The 25216-nt window shown below is 44.6% G+C and overlaps 2 protein-coding genes across 3 annotated transcripts in view; one reads left to right on the forward strand and one right to left on the reverse strand.

Annotated features, from left to right (window-relative positions):
- The window catches only part of LOC139047688 (alpha-1,6-mannosyl-glycoprotein 2-beta-N-acetylglucosaminyltransferase-like), a 38354-nt gene extending 20846 nt beyond the window's left edge, over window positions 1–17508 (reverse strand). Inside the window, exons 1-3 of one of the 2 annotated variants that reach the window (XM_070521618.1) lie at window positions 17322–17508; window positions 5895–6178; window positions 4493–4699 (exon numbers count right to left, since the gene is read on the reverse strand). In XM_070521618.1, coding sequence (XP_070377719.1) covers window positions 4493–4699; window positions 5895–6134 — 447 coding nt within the window. In that variant the 5' untranslated portion in view covers window positions 6135–6178; window positions 17322–17508. Of the gene's footprint in view, window positions 1–4492; window positions 4700–5894; window positions 6179–16636; window positions 17237–17321 lie in introns of those variants that run through there. The other variant, XM_070521619.1, reaches the window with a different exon arrangement.
- A 237-nt stretch (window positions 17509–17745) lies between these two features.
- Window positions 17746–23328, forward strand: LOC139047687 (WD repeat-containing protein 3). Its single transcript, XM_070521617.1, has 3 exons — window positions 17746–19915; window positions 21958–22470; window positions 22966–23328. The coding sequence occupies exons 1-3, from the start codon at window positions 17909–17911 to the stop codon at window positions 23290–23292; spliced, it is 2847 nt and encodes a 948-aa protein (XP_070377718.1). The 5' UTR covers window positions 17746–17908; the 3' UTR covers window positions 23293–23328.
- Window positions 23329–25216: the final 1888 nt, after the last annotated feature.

Raw genomic sequence — 25216 nt, forward strand, 5'->3', positions numbered from 1 at the left:
TATCTTCTGTTTTCTTTTTTCGTTGTGCACTTAACAGCAGCAATACATTCTTTCAAAAGAAGTAGCTGTGCTAGTGGCACATCAAGAGCCTGTGACTTGTAGCTTTGTAATTTCCTTCTTGCTTTCCTCAAGCTGCTCTGTCAGAATCTTGTTGCCCTTCAAAAGTCTCGCTCGTGAACTTCACAGCGCAGCTCTGGAAAGGCGCAAGGCATCAAGCCTTTGCTTCTGGGCAGTCAATGCAGCTTTGTGCAGTGCTGACACTCTTATGCATTTCAAATGGCGCTTTTGTTTAGATCTCATAGCTTGTCGGGCAGCATGTATCACCAAAGTGTCAGAGAGTACCACATGGCCGACATGCATCACCTCTAGATGTCACCAATGGAAACTTATTGTGCCTCCACTTTCCTTGGCAGACAACAAAGGCACACTCCGGAAGCATGGTGAGAAAACTTTTGAAACTGGGTCCTCCACAACAAAGATTCAAGCTACTAACAGCAGCTAACATCGCATCTACTTCTGTAACTGAAATGGCAAATGAACTGATCCCAACAGTACCACATTCAACTGGCTTACCCAAAACATATACTTGAACAGACATGTCGCTTTTTACGTGCAGTGACTTTTTCGTAAACACGACAGTGGACCCATCACTCTGCTCAATGTAAGCGTCGATTCGGTGAGTGGCTCACGATAATCCAGGAAGGCACATGCTTGGAGCAGAGTTTAACAATATTTCAAACAGCGTCTTGTTTGGGTCTGTGACACAGTTCTCTGCTTCGTGATCGCCTTCGTCGACAACGCTTGTTGCAGTACAATCAATCGTTGGCACTCCGTTAGAATGCACTGATTCAACAGCAGAAGAGCTGCTAGGCTGCACAACAGTGCTGCAGAAAGCAACAGAATGAGATCGTCACCTTACGTTCTTGCGAAGGCTCTTTCCTTTCTTCGACAGGTACTTCGGTGCCCCTTCGAAAACTGTAGGCACCGCACTTCTCGTGAGGCCCGCCCTTCTCGTACCAGACATGAGCACAGAGCCATCAATTTCTGCAGACCAAGCCTTCAATATGTCTTTCACGCACGTGATTAGTCCTCTGAAGCACTCTGTCTTTGCGCGGTATCACCCACCTCCATGCTTCCAGACTCACTTCATCGTCCAGCGGCTTGAAAAGGGAATACTTCTCACACGACTTATAGCCACTGTTGCAGAAGGGCACAAAGCACTTTCCCATCGCACTGCCACATAAAACTGATCAAATTACTAACACACAAAGCAAATATGACCGTTGCTTATGCAAAGCCACATGCGCTAACCCGGCACCAGCGGGAAGCAAAGTGGGAACTAGTCTACCGTGCCCTCCCTCGTCGCGCCGAGTTACTAGAACGCCACCCGCATCTTCCCACAGAGCGCTGAAAGCGCACCGTTCTCTCACCTAGCCTATCTTCCACGGTGATCTACAGTAAAGCATTCATGCCAAAATCTAAGTAAAGTGTCTCATATCAAGAGAGAGACGGACAATTACAAGTTATCCTCCTCCCTAGTCATGTTTTTCTCCTCAACTCGTTCACCCAGACATTGAACTAAGCTCCTCCTTAACTGGCTTGCATCATGTGATGTCGTGTCATCTACCTCCGGCTGTATTGGAGTCAGCGCTTGAAGCCTCTCCAAACTCTCCGCTAGCTCCCTGGCCGTCGCTCCCCATCAAGAGCTACCCAAGCAGCATGCGTTGCAAGCGTTCTGTCACAGCCCCAAATGTGTCCAGTAACCTGGTGTAACCACAGACAGCTGGGCGTTTCGATAGATGGGCGGAGGAGTAAACTAAAGCCCCTCCATACTACTACTGCTGTGATGAAGGAGCTTTAATGTAGACATACATATGTGAGCAGCCTGATCGGCCTGCACGGTCCAGCCACCTGGTGGCGCAGAGCTTAACCTGCCAAACACAGAGCTAATACAGTCGAACCTCAATATATCGAACAGTGCGGTGATCATGAAATACTTTGATATAGCCAGAATTCTATGTATATAAAATCACATAAAAAAATGCGTCAAAAACTTCTTCAGATCAATGAATGAACCAAGGATGCAAAGTCGGTGCGATCTAAGCCAATTGCGCACACCGCAACCGAATGCGCACTCCGAAAAACAATCCCCGATCGCACCTCAATCATGGCGCAGTAAATACTCACTTGAAGCTTCACACAAAGTATTTATTTCGCTGAAAGTACTGCAACAGTGTAGCCTGCTTCTTATTGGCAGCCGCGTGCTTAAACACGGAGTCCTCAACATATTTTGAAGATCTACAACCGACAGGCCGGTGGCGTAGAAGGGCCAAAGCAGTTACAGCCTCAGTTGTAGTTAGGACCGGGGCAACATCAGCACTTGCGGGATCAACCTCAGCAGAGTCTTCATTTGGCCGCTACTTCTGCTGCGATCTCTATGTCCGTCAGTTCAAGCATTTTGAAACGCTACCAATAATGAAGTATTAAGTGGCGTCTGCCAAAGCATCTATGAGTGAGCCCAGTGAGCACGCGCTGTTGCACGTCGTTGCGGATGCAAAACACAAGTTCTCACGAGGTGCGGCAGGCGCAGAGCGCATGACCGAGGAGGAGTCGGCGCAACAAATGCAATGCGTCGTTGACATTGTCGAACTAGCCAAGCAGCCTTGTCTGTACGCCGTTACATTCAAATGGCAACCTCGGCGCAATTGATGTGTGCAGCTATAGTGCCGGCAGTCGGGAACGTCCATCACGCCACCGCCATCTTCAAGGGTGTTGTGGGAAAGCTCACTACCTGTCAACAGAGTGCACATGGTCTAAGGGCGGCGGTGTTCGATATATCCATTTTACGTCCTTCCCCGTTAAAGTAAAAAATTAGATGCATGCGATTTTCCAGGTGATATAGAACATGTTCGATATATGTAATAATTCGATATATCCGTGTTCGATATATTGAGGTTTGACTGTATTGCTGTAACGAAGTGTAAAACATTTTAAACATTTATAAACGCATGTTCACACTGGCGCGCCTGCTGAATATTTAATCCAGCAGCAAAGTAGAACACACTTGGTTACTCTTATATTATCTCTGCGTTTGTCTGGTTGAGCTGTGTGCCACCAGGTGGCTGCACAATGCAGGCTGTTCACGTTTGTGCCTTTGCTCATGCGGCACAACATTCAGTCCACTTCAATTTAGTTGAATGCTGGACACGCTAAAACTCTCTACTGTGGTAGTAATCCTCTGGCGTTAAGTTACGGTTGCAAATACATAGATACTGGCACCAACCGGGTACCAACAGCCCAATACACTGCAGCCACTCTGCTCGCATGTTGCCTTGCAGGGGGACACGATGTCACAGCTTGACAGCTTGACACAGCTTGACAGCTTGGCAAATATAGTGGTCGCTGACCACTATATTTGCAGCCCATAACGAAACAAGGGCGATCCATGCTGCTCGCAAAAGAAAGCTCAAGACCAACACTGACCACACAGCTCACATAAACATGAAAAAGGTTGTAACACAAGCAGACTACATTTGCTGTGTGGTGAAAGTGCTTGAGTGTGGTGATAATTTATGGTGAACATTTGTTCACCATAAAGTTGGAAAAATTATCGATTACGTGACCTAGGTAGCTATCGGATAGCTCACCCAACTGACGTCAATTGGGCTAACTACTTCAATTGTGAAGGGAGGGCTCAAAACTCAGGGCAGCGGCGCCGCTGAGATCAGTAGCAATGCACATTTCCAAAACCTTATAATAAATTGCACGCTTTATGCAGAGTGCTCAGATGCATAACTTAATGATCAGAAGAACCTACGCTGATGGCTCAGTAGACTTGTACAAGATCATGAGAATCGTTTCAGTCTCCCTTTAATGTTGACTTATTTTGCGGCTTTCCTCTTCTGCGTCTGGGAAAATTAGAAACTCTCGCAAGTGGAAGCTGCGTCTGTTCAGTGGCTGGAAAGGCACAGCGGCTGTTCAGCGAAACCAAAAGCACGGCTAAACACTGCCGCACGACTTGGTGTGGTAACACGTATGCAGAAGCACCACCCTCGTAGCTTTCTCTTCATTGCCACAGAAAGCTGTCCCCAAGTATAATCATTTATATGCACAGTAACAGAGTGGAACAATGTACAAAAGAATTAAGCAGCAGTGACTCCACTGAATGCATATACTATGCATTTCAACTTGTCATGCAGTCAATATTGTGAGTATCTGAATTGTTTTGTACCTATCCAGTTTTCCATTCCAACCTGTTTAGTAACTTATTCTACTGTTTAACATTTTCAGTTTATATTCAATCAGCAGCATTACCAAACATATTGTTGTACTGGCTTTTCTATACTTATGTACACTTTTTCTACAAGCTTGTTAGTGCAATATTTCATATCTTTTGTTTTTTCCCATTTTGTGCGGTGCCTTTTGTATGTAACTTATGCCTTACCCTGCTTGGAACTTTGCGAGGCCCGTGGTGTGTCATAAGTAAACATACCTTGCAGAAGTCAACCTTGTATGGCAGGCTCTCAACAACGGGGCTGTACTCGTCATGACTGAAGATGAGCAGGGTGCGATTGATGTCACGTGCAGTGCGAAGTGAATCCATAAGGGCAACAAGGTAGTGCCATCTGTTGTGGACCTGGATCACTATCACAGGATCACCTGGCTGCAGTGGGCCAAATAGCTCCAGGTTGTGAATGGTCTGTTTGAGAGAAGCGGGACAGCCTCGAATGAACGAAGCGTCAATTGGAAATAGTATTTTTTAAGGTGACTTTGACTGCCGTAATTAAATAATCCACGCAATGAAATCTGCATTGCAACTAGAATAAACAACCAAGCTTCAAATGCAGCTTTTTTGAGCATGTGTAATCGTGAAAAGCTGCTCCCCAGAAATGAAGCTAACAGTGGTAATGCACAGAGGCTTGCTTGCTGGTCCTTATCAAAAGTGTAATTCAACATAGCCTCATCAGGTATAAATTAAAACCAAGCTAAACCCTTAATGAGGGTCTTTGGATAATGTATTCTGCTTGGTTCAGGTTAATTTTGGGCAAGGAATTATGCCTATTTGCACTCATTGAATGGGTTACTAATATTATTTTTTTTTTGTTTACTTTGTTTGTCTCTTTTTTTTTTGCGAATGAAGCTCGAGGTTCTATAAACCCTATAAAAAATAGTTGAAAGTGTCACAGTGCTCTGAATAGTTTCATATGATACTTGTTTCTGTAAACCAGTCTCGGTTTCAGTACCCAGGAGGTGGACATGTTACAACATCATGATACGCTGGCTCGCTTCGTTCCTGCAATCACTGTGGCAGCCACACATTAGCTGAGCCAGAAGAAACAAATGCAAACCTCTCGTTCACTTTTTTTATGTGCCACATCATCATACCTAGCGCTATGGTTAACATGTCAGCAAATTTAGCTCTATATCACAATTTCAAGATAATGAAGGCAAGGGTGTGACGAAAGCTTGTTTTCTTTGTCCGGATTACTCGCAGTCGAAGGTAAAAATGGGCGTTACTCATGGACAACAAAAATACAAGATATATTGAATCCCGTACAGAAGCCTTGTTCAAAATCTACATAGAAAACAAGACTCCTCTATGGGAACCGAAACAGCTTGCATTTTTGGTGTTTATTGTTGGAATTTGTTTTTACCTTTGACTACATCAAGATTTGAAACATTTTGAAGCCAACCTAATCATTAAATTAAAAGTATTTCCCAACTTTCATACTTGTTAAGTGGTACATTTTCATGCGCAAGAAACATATGGAAGAGCTTCATCAACTTTGAAAATATGTGTTAGCACTCGTTTAAGAGGGACGCACACTTTTAGCCTTGAATTCAGCTGGCCACACAGGCTAGCAGCAGGTAAGGGGTGCAAGAAAGCAACAAACCTGCGCCTGGTTCAGCTGAGCGACGTACTCGCGCAGTATCTCAAGCTCGCGTGTGCTGTTGAAGAGGGCCCATGTGAGGTTGGGCTGGGCGGTAGCGGAGGAGCCCGGCGAGCCAACCTCGATGGAAACTTGGCCCAGCAAAGTGAGGCGCGCCTGCAGCCACACAAAGGTGGCCAGGCAGGCAACTGCCAGGAACCGGAGGGATCGCACCCTCCGCATGTGCCGAGTCACCCACCCCATTTGCCGGCACAGGGCGCGGCTGCAGAACAGCCAGCACACCTCACCTGCACAAGGTCACATTTGTTGCAAAACTGCTGTCAGTGCATGCAACCCTTTTACAGGATGTTGGAAAGAGAAATTATGCAGATCGCATGTGCTGCGGGAATCAGTTTAACCAAAAATTTCACATCCACTCTTCTGCCACAGCCAACTAGTGCATCATGACATCCCTGATGCAAGTTCAATCTCCAGAGAGTACAATGCCAGTGTGCTCACCAGGTCACAACCTGGTGATATCAATGTTTACACGAACCAAGTGATGTGCATTATTACTACCTCTTCTCTCTCATTTCTCCTTTACGCACTACCACTCTCCCCCTTCACGACGCCCACTCCCTCCTCTCCACAGTCCAACCACTATCACTACTACCAACCACAACATCAAAACCAGTTCGATTCCAAAAATAACACTTCAATTTGAAATCTAACATTCCCCACGGGAGCATCTTTTTATAATAAATAGAAGACTAAAAGTCAATGAAAATAAAAAGAAGAGAAAATAAAGTCCCGCTAAATCTGCAATACATTCACGGCAATAACTGCTGCCTCAATAGCTCAAAAAGTTGTGTTCTCTAGACTTGCCCTGTGCACGAAGGATTTAGTCATCACGAGGCGCCCAACAAAAAAAAAATTAAATTATGGGGTTTTACGTGCCAAAACCACTTTCTGATTATGAGGCACGCCGTAGTGGGGGACTCCGGAAATTTCGACCACCTGGGGTTCTTTAACGTGCACCTAAATCTAAGCACACGGGTGTTTTCGCATTTCGCCCCCATCAAAATGCGGCCGCCGTGGCCAGGATTCGATCCCGTGACCTCGTGCTCAGCAGCCTAACACCATAGCCACTGAACAACCACGGCGGGTACGAGGCGCCCAACAACAAAAAGCTGTCTGACAACAACTGGTGATGGGAATAGCAACTGTCTGAGCAAGACACCACCAGCGTCGTCAATTTAGTGAATTCTGCACTAGATCAGCCAGATTTTCTACTAGCTTAAAGGCAAAAAATGCACATAAAAAAGGCTGCGGATAGTTTAGCAGATTTTGCAAAAATTTGAGATATTTAGATCATAAAAAAGAATTAACCGAAGGATTATAACACGTTTTGAGTGTTGCTTTGTCAATTTCTCCAAGAACAGGTCCATATATCAACCATTTTTCCTGTGTTCAATATCAGTCAGTGTCAACGACTGGATGAACATGAAACAAAGGAAGCACACCAACAATATGCTCCTCTCTCAGTTTATGCATCTAGCGCTTCGTGCACTCAGGGGTGCACAAATTACCAGCAATCTCATGTGCAATGCCTTATGTGGCACACACAAAACAATCGGCGTAACTCTGCAGTATTTGTAGTATAGTAAGCGCAGGAAAAACATGGGGAAGTCGGGAGATGTAAATTCAGGACGATGAGAAAAAGGAGAACAAAGTGAAAGCCGGAGCCAACATTTCGACAAGTAGACTTGTCTTTTTCAAGGCTGACTTTCACCTTGTTCTCATTTTACTCATAGTATAGTAAGTGGTTGGTTTTATTTAAGTTCCAGGAAAACATTACAGTTACATAACCTGCAGTTGCCAGGAAGCCTGGGAAGCAGTCGGGGATCTTTGAATGCTATCCCATTCCATTCTTAAAGGTGAAGCTTAAGCATCCTCTAAATTTTTTCTCCTATACTAGAGCTACAAAAGAAACAGTGAATGTCTTCTGGACTACAAAGAGAGAAAACTGCCGAGAAAGAGTTAACAAAGCCATGCAACGTCTTTTGTTGAAGCACAATTTTCTTTGTGCCCGTCACATCCCCTCAACATCATTAGTGCAGTGGCTTACACAGAGTCCTCGTGCAGCACTTAGGATGCTTCACCAATCATGCATAACCACACTCATCTATTGAGTTGTTTTTGCTAAGTGTACCATGAACATTCTCTCTTCTCCTGTTGAAGAAAACCAGCTGACATTGGCTTGTGCCTTCACTGATGTTTGTGCATACTAATGCAAGAGCATCGGGAAAATATCATAAATAGCAGTAGAGCCAAAGTAGAGAACAGGGTTGTTTCAATGACACACTACCACGTGCCCTTGAAGTGCCTATTCAATTCTAGAAAATGGAGCTAGAGTAATTTTGTGGGCCTGCCATGGCATACACTTCCTTGACCCACTTTTCTTCCAAAATCAATCAAAGTTATATTTTTACAACCTGCAGCTGTTAACCCTTTCAGGGTCAATGACGTAAATATACGGCACCGCAAACAAGTGCAAAATGGTTGATGCCGTATATTTACGGTGCCATCTGTATGTTTAAAAAGCGCACCACTTTCCTATATTTTTTTTTCCTAGCATGTGCTGCCACTATGTGGAAATACAGTAAATTTTTTTCGCTCACCTCCCTCTCTCAGTTTTCGTTGCATGGTTTGTTGTAGACCTAGTTTGCTTCGGCGCGTCTATATACTACCGCTCGTGCATTGGCGCACGCGGGGGCAGGCAGCGGTTTTTTGTTCCACAGACAGTTTCGGCTTCTTGCGTTCACAAAACTGCTGGCTATCTCGTTACTAATCGCCTGTTCCTTGCTCGTTGAGTACTCACAGGGGTTGCCGAAGGATGCCGCCATGCATGCGTTTCCTTTTCTTTTTTTGGGGAGACTGGTGATATCTAACTACCTCTGGTTGGCGATAAGATGAATACTAACGGAAGTTTGTCACATGTTTTGCTTTTTTGCTGGGCACACAACCACAGTTTTCTTGAGGGTCACCTACGCAATTCGTTTACGCGATGGATGTAAATATTCTCGTGTGCATGTATTCTAAGCCTTGAACGATAACAATGCATAAAATTTTGAATTCCTATAAGTTTATTTCCTTTTTTAGTTGTTATTCATGAATGAAGAGTACATATATACCAACGCAAAATATTTTATTCTCACTTTACGGTCACCCTAGAAAAATTACGGCAAATTTTTTTTCAAAATAGGGCCCTCAGAAGAAGTGTAATCTGCAATAAAAAATATATCGACCCTGGGCGGTCGCATATGGCGAAAACAATCGACCCACAAAGGGTTAAATAAGGCCTCCTGAGATCTTGCAGTTGTGCCTTCGCAGAGATCTATAGGGCTAGACTCATACTATGTTGCAAGTGCCATGAGTTACATGTGGTAATATCTCAGCACTTCTATCACGAGGCTCTTGAATCGGCCCCTAATGATACACCCCTTGCACATAACACATTGACTGTGGCCCTGACCGTCATAGCATTACACATGTACTGTGGGCATCAAAAAGGAATGAACAGAATACTGAAGCGCAGAAATACATCGCCAAGTTGGGAGCAAGCACAAGGCCCAACGTGCAAATGCACAGCTGTCATGCTGACATGTTAATGTGCTAGCGTGGCACCCTTTGATCTCTGAAACATGTTTATCTCGCATTGAGAGTATACAGAGTACACAAGTCTGCCAATCATCAAGGATCCAGAAAGAGTGTCATGCATACAAGGAAAGACGAAGAATGTCATGTCAAGAGCACACTAGCAGCGCTATAATACACACCAGGTGAAAGCTATGCCACGAAGACCCGAGTGCATCAACAGGAAAGTGAACAAAGGTAAAAAGCGGCGGGATCCAAGCAGAACAAATGCCAGCCGGTACACCAGAACCAGGATACGTGCACTATCATGACGAAGACGTGAGAACACCTGTGCAAGCATTCAGCACACAGCTGTTTCCTGCTGTGTGCAGCTCCACCAGAAGCCATGTGCAAAAGGTCGTGATGCAGATGTGGCTATCAACTCTTTTCTTTTTTTTTAAGTGTAGGCATGTAAGGGTGCCAACAAACAGATGGAATAAATTCCACCCAACACCCAAGAAAGAAGGTAATTATTTGTATCTTGTTCTGCGACAGAACAATTTATTTGTCGTTGCATAAGAACTGTATTCAATCAAGCCTCATAGGGAAGGTGGAAAAATGTCATTTCAATTGCAACATATACAGAACTTTTAAATGGACGCTTCAAAGCCGTCTCCCTTTGGACACCTAAATGGTAAAAATCTGCTTCCACGAACCTACTTGCCATAAACAAAACATCAAACACATAAATTTAGCTAACGTTTTCGCACTTTGTTGCCGCAAATTGATGTTGGACAAACGGTGTAATGCAAACAAGCAGCTTTTGGAAAAGGCTTCACCACAAATATAAGAATGCATATATCATATAGCAATTTTACCTAGTCATAGCCTACGGACTAATGTCAAAACAAGTTTCATTATGTCATAGCTGCTGTAAATGATGCTACTAGTTATAGTTCTTATTTAGCTTAACAAATCAGCTTAATCCGTAGGATGAGAAGGCAGATAATAAAGGATAAATTGTAAGAAAACAAAATGACCAATAGCATTCTTCTAAGTATTTAACATGGACTATTGGCATCATGATGCTGGTAGAGTACATGCCTGCACATGCCTTCTGAGCACAATGATATGTGTCTGTTGTATAAGCTTAATTAATCAGTTAGGTTATGAACTTGACTAAATGTTGTAAGTGAAAATAAAATTCATGGTACATAGACCAAGCAGCAAGAAGTCGGATGTTAACGAAGGAGGGCACATGGTTTTAAAATTTTTCTCAGCTTTCTTATACTGCGCCTCAAAAGTTAAAGGATTTCACCAAAAACGCTTCACTAGCTACACAACTACTGTTTTCAAATGCAGTCTGTACACTTTGGTGAACACAATTTTCATGCAATAAAAGGGCCAACAAATACATAATTAACACACTTGTATAAGCTAACTTTTATTTTTGCCATAATTTCCATATTAAAATTTGGCAATTATGACACCTGTCTATATTAGAACCTTTAAAAATGTCGTCACATAAACTCCATTTTGTTTTATTCTTCTAGAGCACATCTATCTCTGGATGTTTGACATCAAATTTGAGATGGTATATGCTACGATTAGATTACTTAGAGCCCAAGAAAAACACTGGATGTAGAAAAGACTGCACTCACTCACAACTGATCTTTAATACACGTATTAAAGATCACATATTAAATGAACTTTAATACAGTATGCTAGTTTCCCATTCCGAGGCAGGAGTCACAAGGGAAAGGAAGAAGTCAGTCTTTTCTTGTTCTTGAGAGCCAAGAGCAGAAGCACAGCTGTTGTCAGCTTCACCCGGTTTCGAGACTGGCATGCCTATGCAGTCAGCTATGTCAACTGGGGGTTTTGTCTTTGTGTCAGGACTCCTGCCTATGAATGTCAATTTTAATATCAATGTCTCGGAACACAAGCAGGCTTTAAAAATAAAACAAAACGAGTTTTTTTTTTCCAAATATGACTTTGAGCTTCTCATATAAACATATAGCATAATTACAAAATTTGAATTATTGCACTCAAATTATTGTTCGTTACATGTTTTACGACTCCACTCATGGGTGCCGACTACAGGGGGCTCCGGGGCCTAAGCCCCGTTCAGTTTTTTGGAAGAGGCCAAGCCATGTAAGACTAGTCAGAATGGTGACAAAAAAGGGTAGCCCTTACATGAGCCTATAAATTAGTCTATATCGGCCATATAAATTGTAACCATTCACTTAATTCAAATAATAAGTATAGTGTAATGCACAGACCATGTAAACCTGTAAATATGCAACTAAACGACCATGTGCGCACGCTGTCACAATGCTGGCATTATGAAGAACACTGGCAGCGGGGACGAACGGTTCGTACAGCTGCCCAATTCCCCAAGACTCTGAAAATTAGACTCATCATCACCATCTACCCATTCTAATGTCCACAACAGGACAGCATCTGTGAGCGATCTCCAATTATGCCTGTCTGTTAGACTACGCGAACTACAACACTAAGGGCGCAAAAAGACAGTGCGGGAAGACAGCGCACATAAAGTTAGCAGCCATACCAGCTCGGCCTTTACCATTGCACCCACCAATAATTCATCATCATCAGCCTATTTTATGTCCACTGCAAGACGAGGGTCTCTCCCTACGATCTCCAATTACCTCTGTCCTGAGCCAACAGATTCCAATTTGCGCCTGCAAATTTCATCACCCCACCTAGTCTTCTGTCGTCCTTAACTGCGCTTCCCTTCTCTAGGCACTAATTATATAACCCTAATGGTCCAGTGATTACCTAACTTACGCATTACGTAGCCTGCCCACCTCCTTTTTTTTTTTTTTTGCTTAATGTCAATAAGAGTATCACAGCTATCCCCCTTTGCTCTCTGATCCACACCGTTTTCTTCCTGTCTCTTATCGTTATGCCTGTCATTCTTCGTTCCATTGCTCTTTGTGCGGTCTTTAACTTGTTCTCGAGCTTATTTGTTAATCTCAAAAATTCTGCCCCATATGATAGCACCAGTAGAGTGCATTGATTGCACACCTTTTCAATGATAGTGGTTAGCTTCCAGCCAGGATCTGATAATGTCAACCGTACGGACTCCAAACCATTTTTGTGCTTCTGTAAGTTTCCTTCTCATGATTAGGGTCCCCTGTGAGTAATTGACCTAGGTAAACGTACTCCTTCGCAAACCCTAGAGGCTGACTGGCGATATTGAAATTTAGTTCCCTTGCCAGGCTATTGATCATTATCTTTGTCAAGATCATTATCTTTGATTCAACCCTACTGTTACACTCTCTCTGTTAAGGCACTCAATCATTTGTTGTAACTCGTCTGCATTGTTGCTGAATAGAACAAGGTCATCAACAAACCAAAGGTTGCCGAGATATTCACCGTCAATCTTTACTCCTAAGCCTTCCCACTTTAATAGCTTGAATACTTCTTTCAAGCATGCAGTGAATAGCATTGGAGAGATTGTGTCTCCTTGTCTAACCCCTTTTTTAACAGGAATCTTTCTACTTGGAAAGAATCAAGGTAGCTGTGGAATCTCTGTAGATATTTTCCAAGTTATTTATGTAAGCCTCCTATATTCCTTGATTATGTAATGCTTCTATATGCCTGCTGGTATCTCTACTGAATCAAATGCCTTTTCATAATCTATGAAAGATATACATAGAGGCTGACTGTGCTCTGCAGATTTCTGGATTACCTGACTGATGACATGGATGTGATCCATTGTAGTGTATGCCTTCCTGAAGCCAGCTTGTTCTCTCTTTTGACTGAAATCAAGTGTTTCTCTTATTCTGTTGGAAATTATCTTGGTGAATATTTTATACAATACTCAAAGTAAGCTAATGGGCTTATAATGTTTCAATTATTTATTGTCTCTCCTTTTTTGTGGATTAGTATAATGTTGGCATTCTTCGAGTTCTCTGGGACCCTTGAAGTCGCGAGACATTTCGTATAAAGGACCACAAGTTTTTCAAGCATGAGGTCTCCTCCATCTTTGATTAAATAGTCTGTTATTCCGTCTTGTTGCTTTTTCCAATTTCATGCCGTGCAGGGCCCTTCTAACTTCATCGCTAGTTATAGAAGGAGCCTCTGTAACATGTTCAGTACTACTTTGAATAGATGTAACGTGGCTGCTCTGAGTACTGAACTGATCCGTACAGAATTCTTCCATTGCTTTTACTATATCTTCAAAAGTGCTGATATTACCCTGCTTATCATTCAGTGCATACATCTCAGCCTTTCCTATGCCAAGTTTTCCTCTCGCTGATTTCATGATGCTCCATTTTTTACTGCTTCCTCGGTATTTCTCATGTTACAATTTCAAATATCCGTCACTTTCTCCTTGTTGATCAGCTTTGACATTTCCGCGGATTCCATCAGATCTCTTGAGCTGAACAATTGCATGCTTTGTCCTTTCTTTATTAGGTCCTTTGTTACTTGGGAAAGCTTACGTACTGGTCGCGTAGGTGCCTTACCTCCCACCTGAAATGCTTCTGAAGCCAGCCTAGTTACAGTTTCATTAATTACCTCTGCCATTCATCTTCATCTCTCTGTTCTAAGGCTGAATACTTGTTTGCACGCACTAGCTTAAGTTGGTCTGCTTTTACCCTTACTGCGCATCTAGGTTGGCCTGTTTCTTCTTGACCAATTTTACTCTTTCTGTCTTCATATTGAGGTGAATCCTAAACCTCACTAACGTATGATCACTGCATTTTGCCCTGTCTAACAATTCTACATCCTGCACTATGCTGGGATCGGCAGAAAGTATGAAATCAATCTCATTTCTCGTTTCACCATTAGGGCTTTTCCAGGTCCACATTCTGTTGCTACGCTTCCTGAAGAAGGTGTTCATTATTCGCAGATTATTCCTTTCCATGAATTCTACCAACATCTATCCTCTAGCGTTCCTGGAATTGATGGCGCAATTGCCAATTGCTTGTTCACCAGCCTGCTTTTTTCCTGTTTTTGCATTGAAGTCACCCATGACTACAGTAGTTTGAGATTGCACTTTTCTCATCGCTAATTCAATATCTTCATAAAACTGATCAACTTCCTCATCATCGTGACTGGAGGTTGGAGCATAAGCTTGCACTACCTTTATTCTGTGCCTCGTATCGAGTCTTAATATGACAACTGCTACCATTTCATTAATGCTGTAGAATTCATCAATGTTGCCCGCTATGTCCTTATGGATTAGGAATTCTACCCCGTATTGCTTCTTATTTGGGAGTCCTCTATAGCAGAGGACATGGCCGTTAGTCAGCACTGTTAGTCAGCCTCACCAGTTGCCAACAATTAGATACAGCACATGGGCCACGTAAGCTGTGCACAGTCACTTGCAGCTACGGTAGGGCTAGTCGCTACAGCAGGAAGACTTAATACGCATATAAAACATATATCTCCGTAACTTGTTTAATCGAATCCACTTGTCGCATGGCTCATCTGAGAGACTACATACTCTTGGTGGTCTCCTACTATGAGATCTTGTAAATTCCATATACATATATATCTTTTCGGGGGGGGGGGGGGGAGGAGCCTGCAAGCTGTTCGAGCCCCGGCAACCCCCACTCCCTGAGAAGTGAAAACTTTCCGCTTACGACTCCACTTAAGAAAACTTGAGTCTGCCAACTGTAATAAACTACCTGTGGAAGCAGCGTTTGCTTCTGGCACTGAATATTTTTGCATTGGCCTTGAACTATTATTTAATGCTCTAGTCCTGAGAAAAAGAAGCTGGAAGAAACAATATTACTTAACGTGAACTGCCACAAGGTGCAGTAATGAAAGTCAACACAGTATTATGAAAGTGTTCATAAATTTCAGAGTTACTCATAGAAGATCTTCAAGGCAGAATAATGTGAATTGCATACATATTCCATACAGGCCCACATATTACACTATTGCATAAAACTTATGATGCAACAGTGAATAAGTTTAGGAGATTTTAAGTGAGCCTTATCACATTAAACCTTGCAAGAGTGCTCCTCATCGTACTACTAAAGGATGAACTATGCATATTCAGTTTGAGTAATTCAATTGCAAAGAAATTGACTGATCACAAGCCAACATGCTTCTGCAGCATGTATGTGTGGACAATAGAACAGTCCATTGCTACACAAGACGGACATTTTAATGTCATGCACGGATTGTCTTTAAACTGGCACAGCAAGTAGGTAAGGACAAAAAAGGAAACGCCGGCAGGTACATTAATGATTCTTAGTTGCTGCCACTTCTTTCACCGAGAAAGAATTACAAAGAAATGGCACACGTATATATACCACTGCGCACACATCTGAATGGAGGCAGACGGGGTTATTATACAATTAAAATTTTTAATCCTGCGCACAGATTGTTGTGTACCAGCAGTCTAGTTATGACAGATCAAGAAAGGTCGGCATGAGGGGTAAATTATTTTTGCTGCTCGATCTTATTTAGTCTAGAAACAATTAAAATACCTTTACAAAATGGCACAATGTTTATTGCACATGTACCAAACGTGTGCGTATGTGGATGCAAGGCAGACATCTGTGAACCTTAATAAAGCCAGCATAAAAGTTCAAAAAATAAATAGTACAAAGTGAATGTTACAGTTGGCAGCACCTGGTGGCTTTTCATACTTTGCATTACGTTATTATCCGACAAAGCCTGCATGCAGAGTTTAGCAAATAAGACAACCAATTTAGGCAAAAGTTGCGTCGCGGCGCACATCCCCGCGCAAGAAAAAGATACCGATACAACAGTCTATAAAAGAAAAGGTCAAAAATATCTGACCGCAATTATTGTTCGGGCACCAGAACACGAGGACTAAGGATCTAGATAAAGATGTACCGCGTTTATAGAGAAGCGCAGCAGACCACGGTCACCAACACTTCATCGGGCGCAGAACTAAAACTTTTCGCTTATGTAGTACGCGGCAGCGGTAGCGAAAATGATAGCTCGACAAAGGAACTTACAAGTGTGCTCGTACATTGGTGAGCATACGCGAACTTCACAGCAAGATTGCAGGTACCCGAAAGCACAGGGCAAAGCACAGCCTCAGTGCCTCTGCAGCTCTTTTGAGCGAACGAGAGGGATGCTTTCAACGCGTGGCGGATAGAAGTCGTTTGTTCGCTGACCTTTGCGCCGAAAAATCTCGGGCTCCGCAAGCGGTACGGAGTGGTGGCACTGAAGCAGTCGGCGCGCGCGGCAGCCGGGGGTGGAGCGCGGGCCACACAGCACGCATTCGTCCACGTCTCCCGCCGGCCTCTCGCAACACCGCACGAAACACCACGGAACGGCGACGACAGACCGTCGACTGCCGCGCTCGCGACAGGCTGTGACCGTGTCTCCGTTATCTCTCGGACCGCAGGCAGCGCTCCGGGGGAGGCAATTCACGCCGGGGACTCCCGTGTGCCGAGACAACGCTCGCACGCACCCAACTGACGGTGCCCCTGATCGGAGCGGCCGGCCCCCCGGGTTGGGAAGGCGCGCGAGGTTACTTCAGCCAATTCCTCGCCAATCTCCGGAACAAGCGACTCGGAACGGACACCCTCGGCCTTGCGCACCTGTCAGCGCAACGACGCACGAAAGTCGCTGGGCTGTAACGAGCCGCATTTAAAGCGCGCAAGGATGCATTTATACGGGTTACTATCGCAACTGAGAACAATCAATATAGCGTCGCCTCCACTGCACGATGCGACCTCGCAACAGCTGACCGCGTAGTGTGCATCGCGAAGCCGTGCCGAGAAATTTCTGGTGGGGGGTGCGGATACGTACGACGGCGTGAGAGCGTATTGGCGAAACAAACAAGGGACGAAATACCATAATTTGCAGGGATCCGGCCGCGTCCGCCGCACGCACGGCCGACTTGGCCGCTGCTACCGTAGTCCTTGCGTGATCCTTCCTGCCCCTTTCGCTGTCAGCCTCCCCGCAGCGCACAACGGCGCAACACAACGGAAGGAAATCTGACAAAAACGAAAACAAAACTATTGAAACAGCTACCGAATTTTGCTCAGACATGGACTGCTTATGCACCTGCTTTGCGATATTTGTATGCGTCCACTAGTGGATTTCATGTTTATGTGTGTTAACCAGCGTCCCTCGTGGTTCAGAAGTATATTTTTAAAACTTATAAAATAAAATATATATTTAAATACACTATTAACAAAGCCCTTTGTAGCAATGTTTAAAAAATAATACATACCTTGCGATAATTTGTTTTGTACTGTTGGTGCTGCCATCTTCTATCTCGTAGAAAACAAAACGCGAGAGCGGCAAGTTGGCATGATGGCGAGCACATGGCACCGGTGTTCGCATCGTTTTCGCGAAGTATGGGCGATTAGGCGTTGACTCAGCGGCGTGTGTGTCCGCAGCAGGAGTCCGGCACTTGGTTCTTTTGATTTACCAAGATGCCACTGACACACCAGTACCTGCGTTTCACCAGTGGGCCCGTGTTCGGCGTTCTGGCCAGCGCCGAGGCGCGGGTCGCCTTCGTGCACTACCAAGACACGGCGTCCCGGTACTATGCCGTGACCGCCTGCGAAAACGTGCTTCTGTGGGACACCAAGACCAAGCAGAAGGTGAAAACCTTCTCCGGCCAGAAGCATTTGGCCACGTGCCTCGCTACCAGTCCCGATCACCGGCATGTCGCCGTCGGATACGCTGACGGCGCAGTGCGCATCTTCGACGTGGGCCAGGACGACGGTGAAGCCGCGATCACGTTCCAGGGTCACAAGGCAGCCGTTACCAGCCTCGACTTCGACGAAGGAAGGCTCGCGTCGGCCGGAAAGGACGCGGTGATCATACTGTGGGACGTTGTCGGCGAGGCCGGCATGTTCAGGCTCAAAGGGCACAAGGGAGTCGTGACGCGGTGCCGCTTCATGCGCCATCGCGGAAACGTGCTCGTGTCCAGCTCCAAGGACACGTTCATCAAGTTTTGGGACCTGGAGACACAGCACTGCTTCAAGACGCTCGTCGGTCATCGCGGCGAGGTGTGGGACTTTGTGCTCGTCCGCGGTGACAGCTGGCTCGTGACGGGAAGTGCCGACAGCGAACTGCGAGTCTGGGAGATCACCGACAAGCAGCGGGGCCAGGACAGTTCCGGAGACGCAGCAGAGACGAAGAAGAGTCGTCCAGACGCCGCGGAAGACGGTGTAGGGCGCAGCGACGAGGGCGACGAGGAGGAAGAAGCGGAGGACGAGGCGGGTTGCCCGCTGACATGCACCAAGTTCGGCAGCGTCATGCGGGAAGGCAAAGGCCGGGTGTGCTCCCTAGCTGTGGACCCGTCGGAAAGGGCGATCCTCTGCCACGGCGTCGACTCCTTGGTTGAAGTTTTCAAGTTGAACGACGAGACCGAGGTTAAGAGCAAGCTTCAAAAGCGACAGCGCAAGCTCCGAAAGCGACGCCTCAAGTTGGCCTCCGAGGATCAGCCGGAGGAGGAGCAGGAGCCGCGTGTCGAGGTGACCATTGCCGACACGGTGGAGAGGCTGCAGACGTTCAGGTGCAGCAGCAAGCCTTGCTGCCTCGACATCTTCTCCGCCAGAAATGGTCTGGCAAAGGCTGCAGTTGGTCTCAAGAACAACCAGGTCGAGTTTTACGTCTTCAACATGATGGACAAGAGCGTCACGCCGGTGCTAGCCGAGAGCATCCAACTCGCTGGCCACAGAAGCGACGTGAGGGCCCTGTCCTTCAGTTCCGACAACACGGGTATCTTGTCAGTCAGTGGCGAGACAGTTAAGGTGTGGGGTCGCACCAGTCAGCAGTGCCTGCGAAGCATGGCGTGCGACTATGGCCTCTGCTGTTCTTTTTTGCCTGGTGACAGACACTGTATTGTGGGCACAAAGACGGGCAAGCTGCAGCTCTTTGACATAGGTGCCAAAAGCCTAATCGATGAAGTCACGGCACACAGTGGTCCCGTGTGGTCGCTGGATGTGTACCCGAATCAAAAGGGGCTTGTTTCAGGAAGTGGTGATAAAACTGTCAAGTTCTGGGACTTTGACCTCGTTGACAGAAATGGTGCGCAGGCCCTGACATTGGTCCATGCCAGAACTCTTGAAATGGCAGAAGATGTGCTCTGTGTACGAGTAACTCCCAACAGCAAACTGCTTGCAGTGTCACTCATGGACAGCACTGTGAAAGTTTTCTTTATGGACACACTCAAATTCTTTCTGTCCTTGTATGGTCATAAGTTTCCTGCGCTCTGCATGGATGTCAGCTATGACAGTGCCCTCCTGGCAACTGGTTCAGCCGATCGTAGTGTCAAGATCTGGGGGCTCGACTTTGGGGATTGCCATCGGTCTATCCTTGCACATGACGACAGTGTCATGTGCCTCAGGTTCTTGCCCAAGACGCACATGTTCTTCACAGGAGGCAAGGACTCGACCATCAAGCAGTGGGATGCAGATAACTTTCAAAAGGTGGCCACTCTTTCAGTCATAGAATAGTTAAGTGTAGTAGATTAGTAGCTAAGTTATTGAAATACCTGTCAAATATTACATGTTTTTATGACTAAGTAATTTCAGCATATACTTGCACTTCACAATTTTCACTAAAATATCTTAACTATGGGTAACAGGCTTCCTTTTGTGTCACTTACACAGCCAAACACACATACTCAGTTTTGTTTTTTTATCTATGACGAGAGGCTACCACTAGTGCTGATGATATGCTGGTGAAAGTAGATGGATCTTCAAGCTTGTACTAAACCGTAAAAGATATTTAACTCTAGTTATTGGTTGCCAGCTAAATGAAGATGACTCAGCATATTAGCAGGTGCTTAACAGCACAGTAAAAAGTATTTGAGTGCAGTTCAAAATACTCAAGGCTTGGTCCAAAACACAGCTTCTTGCCTACAGGACATTCCCAAGTTACACTTCTATTTGGCGAGTAGCAGCAACATTTGGTTTATTATGCTGTTGGACCAACGCATGTGGAACCACAATATATCGCAGGGTAAATTTGTGTAATGGCTTTGTACATTTCTGAAAATTATTTAGCATTTTTACTTTCCTTAACCATCTCGCCACATCTAGCGGACAGTCTCTAGTTAATTGCCATAAATGCTCCGGGATTAGAAAGTTGTTTATAAGCCATACCTATCAACTCACCCGGATATTCTGCATACAGATCTGGGCTCATATTACAATTGTTGCATCAAGTTTGTGAAAAGTAAATTCTGTTTGTGGAAAGTCTTCACTCGTCAGTCCACGGACCTTCCATCGAAGTTTTCTCATGGTCAAAGAATGCAAGAGGGGTACTTGCTTCGAGCAATTTTATACAGACAAGTTCCCAAAGCAGTTGCTAAAGAGGTCACTGTGATTTAAAAGCAATGTGTTGCTTGTTGGTATTTGCTGTGTTAAGTGTGTTGCTGCGTCCAAAGTTAAAGGCACTGACAACCGATATTTAAGGACTTAGTTTTGTATGGCGCAACACAAAGCTCACCCTCAGTAGTGTTTAAATCTACAGTGGTTACTTCCAAAAGCATGTGGATATTTAGTAAGCAGAATTTTTCGATCTGAGCAGCCTCTAAAAAAAGTAAAAGTCCCTCCGCCAGCAATGCTGGAAAGTGAGAGCAATACCGATAGACCACCTCGTAAATTGCGAATGCCACCCATTGTTTTACTGTCACAGGAGTGAGTGTAACTTTGGTTAACCACCTACTTTTTTTACCTTTTCAACCATTTTAAAAGTAAAAAGCTGGTGCAATAAGTTTACGATGTTGTACAGGCATTTCTTATATTTGTACTGCATTTTCCCTCAAGTTCACGCCTATGTCGTGGCTGGCTGGCCCCAGTCGTTCTGTCGATAGACAAGCCAAGCCAACTCATCAAAAATGAAGCCGAAGGCAGCACCACTTTTCTGCTCACTACAAACGAAGGCTTATCGGTACATTGTAAGTCAGGAAAAGCTTATAATAATTAAACGTATACTGCATTTCAATACTAATAAAAAGACCAGGAACAGCATACACTAGCAGAAGATCACGTGGTGGACCTCTTATGCAGCTTCATGTTTTTTTTGCATGGGACACCAAAGGTCATTTCTAGCGACTTGTAGTGATTAATAATAAATATAAATCCACGTTTAATTAGAAAAACTTTGCTCGTTTGAGCCACTACGATAGGGAATCATTCCATCAGCAGGGTTATGTGGAATAATGTTCTCAGTGGTTGTCTGTCCCTTTAAATCGTCTTTATAAAGTGTGTATGTACCCCAGAAAAGGCATGTTCTCAGAGCAAGCGTGTCAAAAAATGTGCTACGACCCTTCCCCATACAGTATCGTGTCAGCGAGATTTTATGTATTCTAAACAGGCTGGCAGGTATGTACAAGCCACTCGGTTACTCCAGAAAGTATTTAGTGTTCAACATATGGCATCTTTATTAAAGTGTGATGTCCACATCAAATTCACTACTTTCATGCCTTAACATGCCGACTGCACTGTCACTGTTGTATTTTCAGATTGTCACCCTTGAAGGCCACCAGGCAGAAGTGTGGGCACTGTCCATCAGCCCTGACGGACGGTACGTGGTCACGGCCTCGCACGACCGTTCCCTGCGCCTCTGGCTCAAGACTGAGGAGCCTCTTGTACTCGAAGAAGAGCGTGAGAACGAGAGGGAGGCCGAGTTTGAGACCAATACAAATCTCGAGGAAGCAGTCATCCCGAGGGAAGGTGGCAAGGACGAGCTAGGCCTGGCTGCCAAGAAGACGACCGAGACGGTCAAGATTGCGGAGCGTCTTTTGGAAGCCATAGACGTCTACAGGGAGCACAAGGCGAAGTTGGAGGAATACGAAGTTCAGCGTAAGGCATCTGCAGAGCCAATCACACCCCCCGCACCACATCCTCTGATGACTGTCTACCAGACAACCTGCCCCGAGCGTTACATGTTGGAGGCACTCAGGAGGATACGCTACAGTGAACTGGAAGAGACACTGCTTGTCCTTCCATTTGGATACGTCATGGACCTTCTCAAGGTTAGTCTGTTGTATAGAATAGAATGTTATCACAAGAATGGTTAGTTCACTAGCACTAGTGCAAGATGCGAGCTGGGTGTTCAAGGTACATTAGGAGTGTCTATTGTTCTGTGCGACCGAGATGGCAAAATCCAGAGTAGGTAAAGTCACTTAATGAAATCGGCTGCTTAGGCAAAGAGCAGAAATAAGGGCTGGTTTAAATGACCATTGTCTATGTTCATACTCCCCCCTCCTTGTCTCCAGTGTGCTGTCGCCTGTGTGTCATGAACTGGCTCACTGGAAATTAGAATTCTGCCTTGCAAGGACAGTGGCTCTGCAAAAACAAGTTAAATGTTAATTAAAGGCATTAGTTATATTGCAACACTCTAGTTTGGCTTGAGCTGTACAAATTTGAGATCTTGTGACTGTTTACCTTGTTGCAGTCACTGGTGTTAGCACCTTATTCATTGTCTCTGCACCGACCATGGAACGAGTGTGTATTCTTATTCATTCCAGGCACTCTCTGAACTGCTGAGTCGCAACTGGGAGGCAGAACTGTGCTGTCGCTGCCTGTTTTTTCTGCTCAGAGTGCACAGCGGACAGATCGGGGCCACCTCAGCACTGGTGTCAACTGTAGATAGGCTGCGGCTTTGCACTCTCAGCCACCTGGACCAAGCCAGAGATGAAATCGGCTACAACCTGGCTGGGCTCAACTTTCTACAGCGCGAGATTGATGCACGGGAAGAAGTGTCACTCTTTACCGATGCAACGAGAGCATTCAAGGAACGGAAGAAGAAGAGAACGAAAAAGGAGCGAGCTATACTTTCAGTTGTGGCCTCATGAAAAACTTATTGTAATAAATGTGATGGTGGCAAGGTATGAACCCCCGTATACACTTGTGCGTATGAGCTACAGGGTTAAAGAAGCAAATTGGTGTTTTCAGAACCAGCAGTTGCATTGTGCGCAGCTGTCATGTCATGTTAAGCTGTCAGGACATGCAATTGTATCTGCTGCATGTAGATATCAATATATTAAGAAAAGGGTATGGAAGGTATTGCAGAACTGATGGATATGCGCATCATTGACGGGACTGGTGTGTCAAGTTAATTGTTTTCTGTAATGTAGACACTTATTGTTAATAAACTCATTGGCCCAGGCAGCGAACACAGACTTTGCAGTTCTGAAAGTAGCAGCATCTCTTCAAGCAAGCCCACTACAGAAGAACATTGAGAACTTGTCAAACACATTTACTATGACGAGAAAAGTTCAGTGCTTAAAAGGGCCGTGAGCACAGACAAGTCCACTTGTTCATAAGTCTTGCCACAAAGGAGGGAAAAGAAGCAGACTACCCCAAAATGCACGGGGGCAAGCAACAGTTCATCATCAGGTGATGACTGTAGCACTGTGATTGGATGCTCAATCAGCAAGTCGGCCACACAAATAAAGCCAGAAAGGGTGCTATCTTAAGCCACTATATGATGTGTAATGCAGTGTACAGTCGTCGTAAATCCAGCTTAATAGTTAACAGGCAATACACATCTTTGATCACCTTGAAGCAATGTAAACACATTGGCCAACAGAGTTACAAGCTATAGCTGGAACAGATATACTACCGTAAGTGGTGCAAAACAATTTACTATGAGGGTGAGCGACTGCCAAGTTTCATGGTGGAAAAGTGACCTCGGTCAGTATTGATGGGACGTTGGATATCAAACACAGGCACGTTCGATTATTCACACTATCAATATCCCCTGATGGGGCTTTTTTGGCACAAATGGCCCACTCCAAGAAGCCAGAAATTGCCTGAAAGCCTCATTTGAACAAGGCGGCTTTAAAACGCATTGAAAAAATAACGATCCAGACAAAATCTCTACATTTGTTGCGACTGCTTGTACACATGAAGTGAATGCAAAGTACTCAAGGATGCCTGAACTATAGTAACAGCGATACGAAGAAACAGACAATCAAAGCAGAGAAAGTGTAGGGGGAGTTATGTTCAATGACACGTAAAAACATACAAGGTAAACGTGATTGAAATGACAAAAAGATAACTTGCGGCAGGTGGGAGCCAAACCTACATTACGCACGTAGTGCTTTAACAGTTAAGCTTACTGTTAACCCCTTCTGTGCCATGGAAAGCTCAGCTCATCAACAGTACTTTTCATTTTTTAGCAACGCCATGGATGAGCTGGTTTCCATCTCAGTGCTTTGTTGTGCAACCAGGAGTGAGTTTATTCTCATGAACGAAGTAAATAATGTAGGTAACTGGAGTTTTTAAAAATAACTTGGCCATTTTTGGCCAGATTTCTGGTTAAGTGTGGTGTGAAAGGGGTTAAGTAGGCTATGGCAAGGATGCGAAAAGAATTGAATGCTGACATGAAAGAGTGAGTCAAACAACAGTGATTGTTTTTTTTTTACAAGGAATGGCTGCAGTTCTAACCTTCATTTCACATAGTCTAAGTTTTAGATGGCTTGTTGGCTTGTACTGCATGCCAACCACAAAAAGTTTTCATTTCTAACAAAAAAGAATTATTCGCTACTTTGCCACTTGTGAAACCCCATGCAACCAAATTGTATTATCACATGGGGAATTACAGTTGAACCTTGATATAACAAATCAAGATATAATGAATTAAATCAATATATATTTTTGCTATAAGTAACAAATACATGCTTATAACAAAGGTATTCTCGTTTCGAATGCAACATTGTAATAAGAAGGTGTGACTGTATCCTCTGCATCTTTCAAACTTGGGGTGGATTCATT

Source organism: Dermacentor albipictus, chromosome 7 (assembly GCF_038994185.2).
Source record: "Dermacentor albipictus isolate Rhodes 1998 colony chromosome 7, USDA_Dalb.pri_finalv2, whole genome shotgun sequence".
NCBI lineage: Eukaryota > Metazoa > Arthropoda > Arachnida > Ixodida > Ixodidae > Dermacentor > Dermacentor albipictus.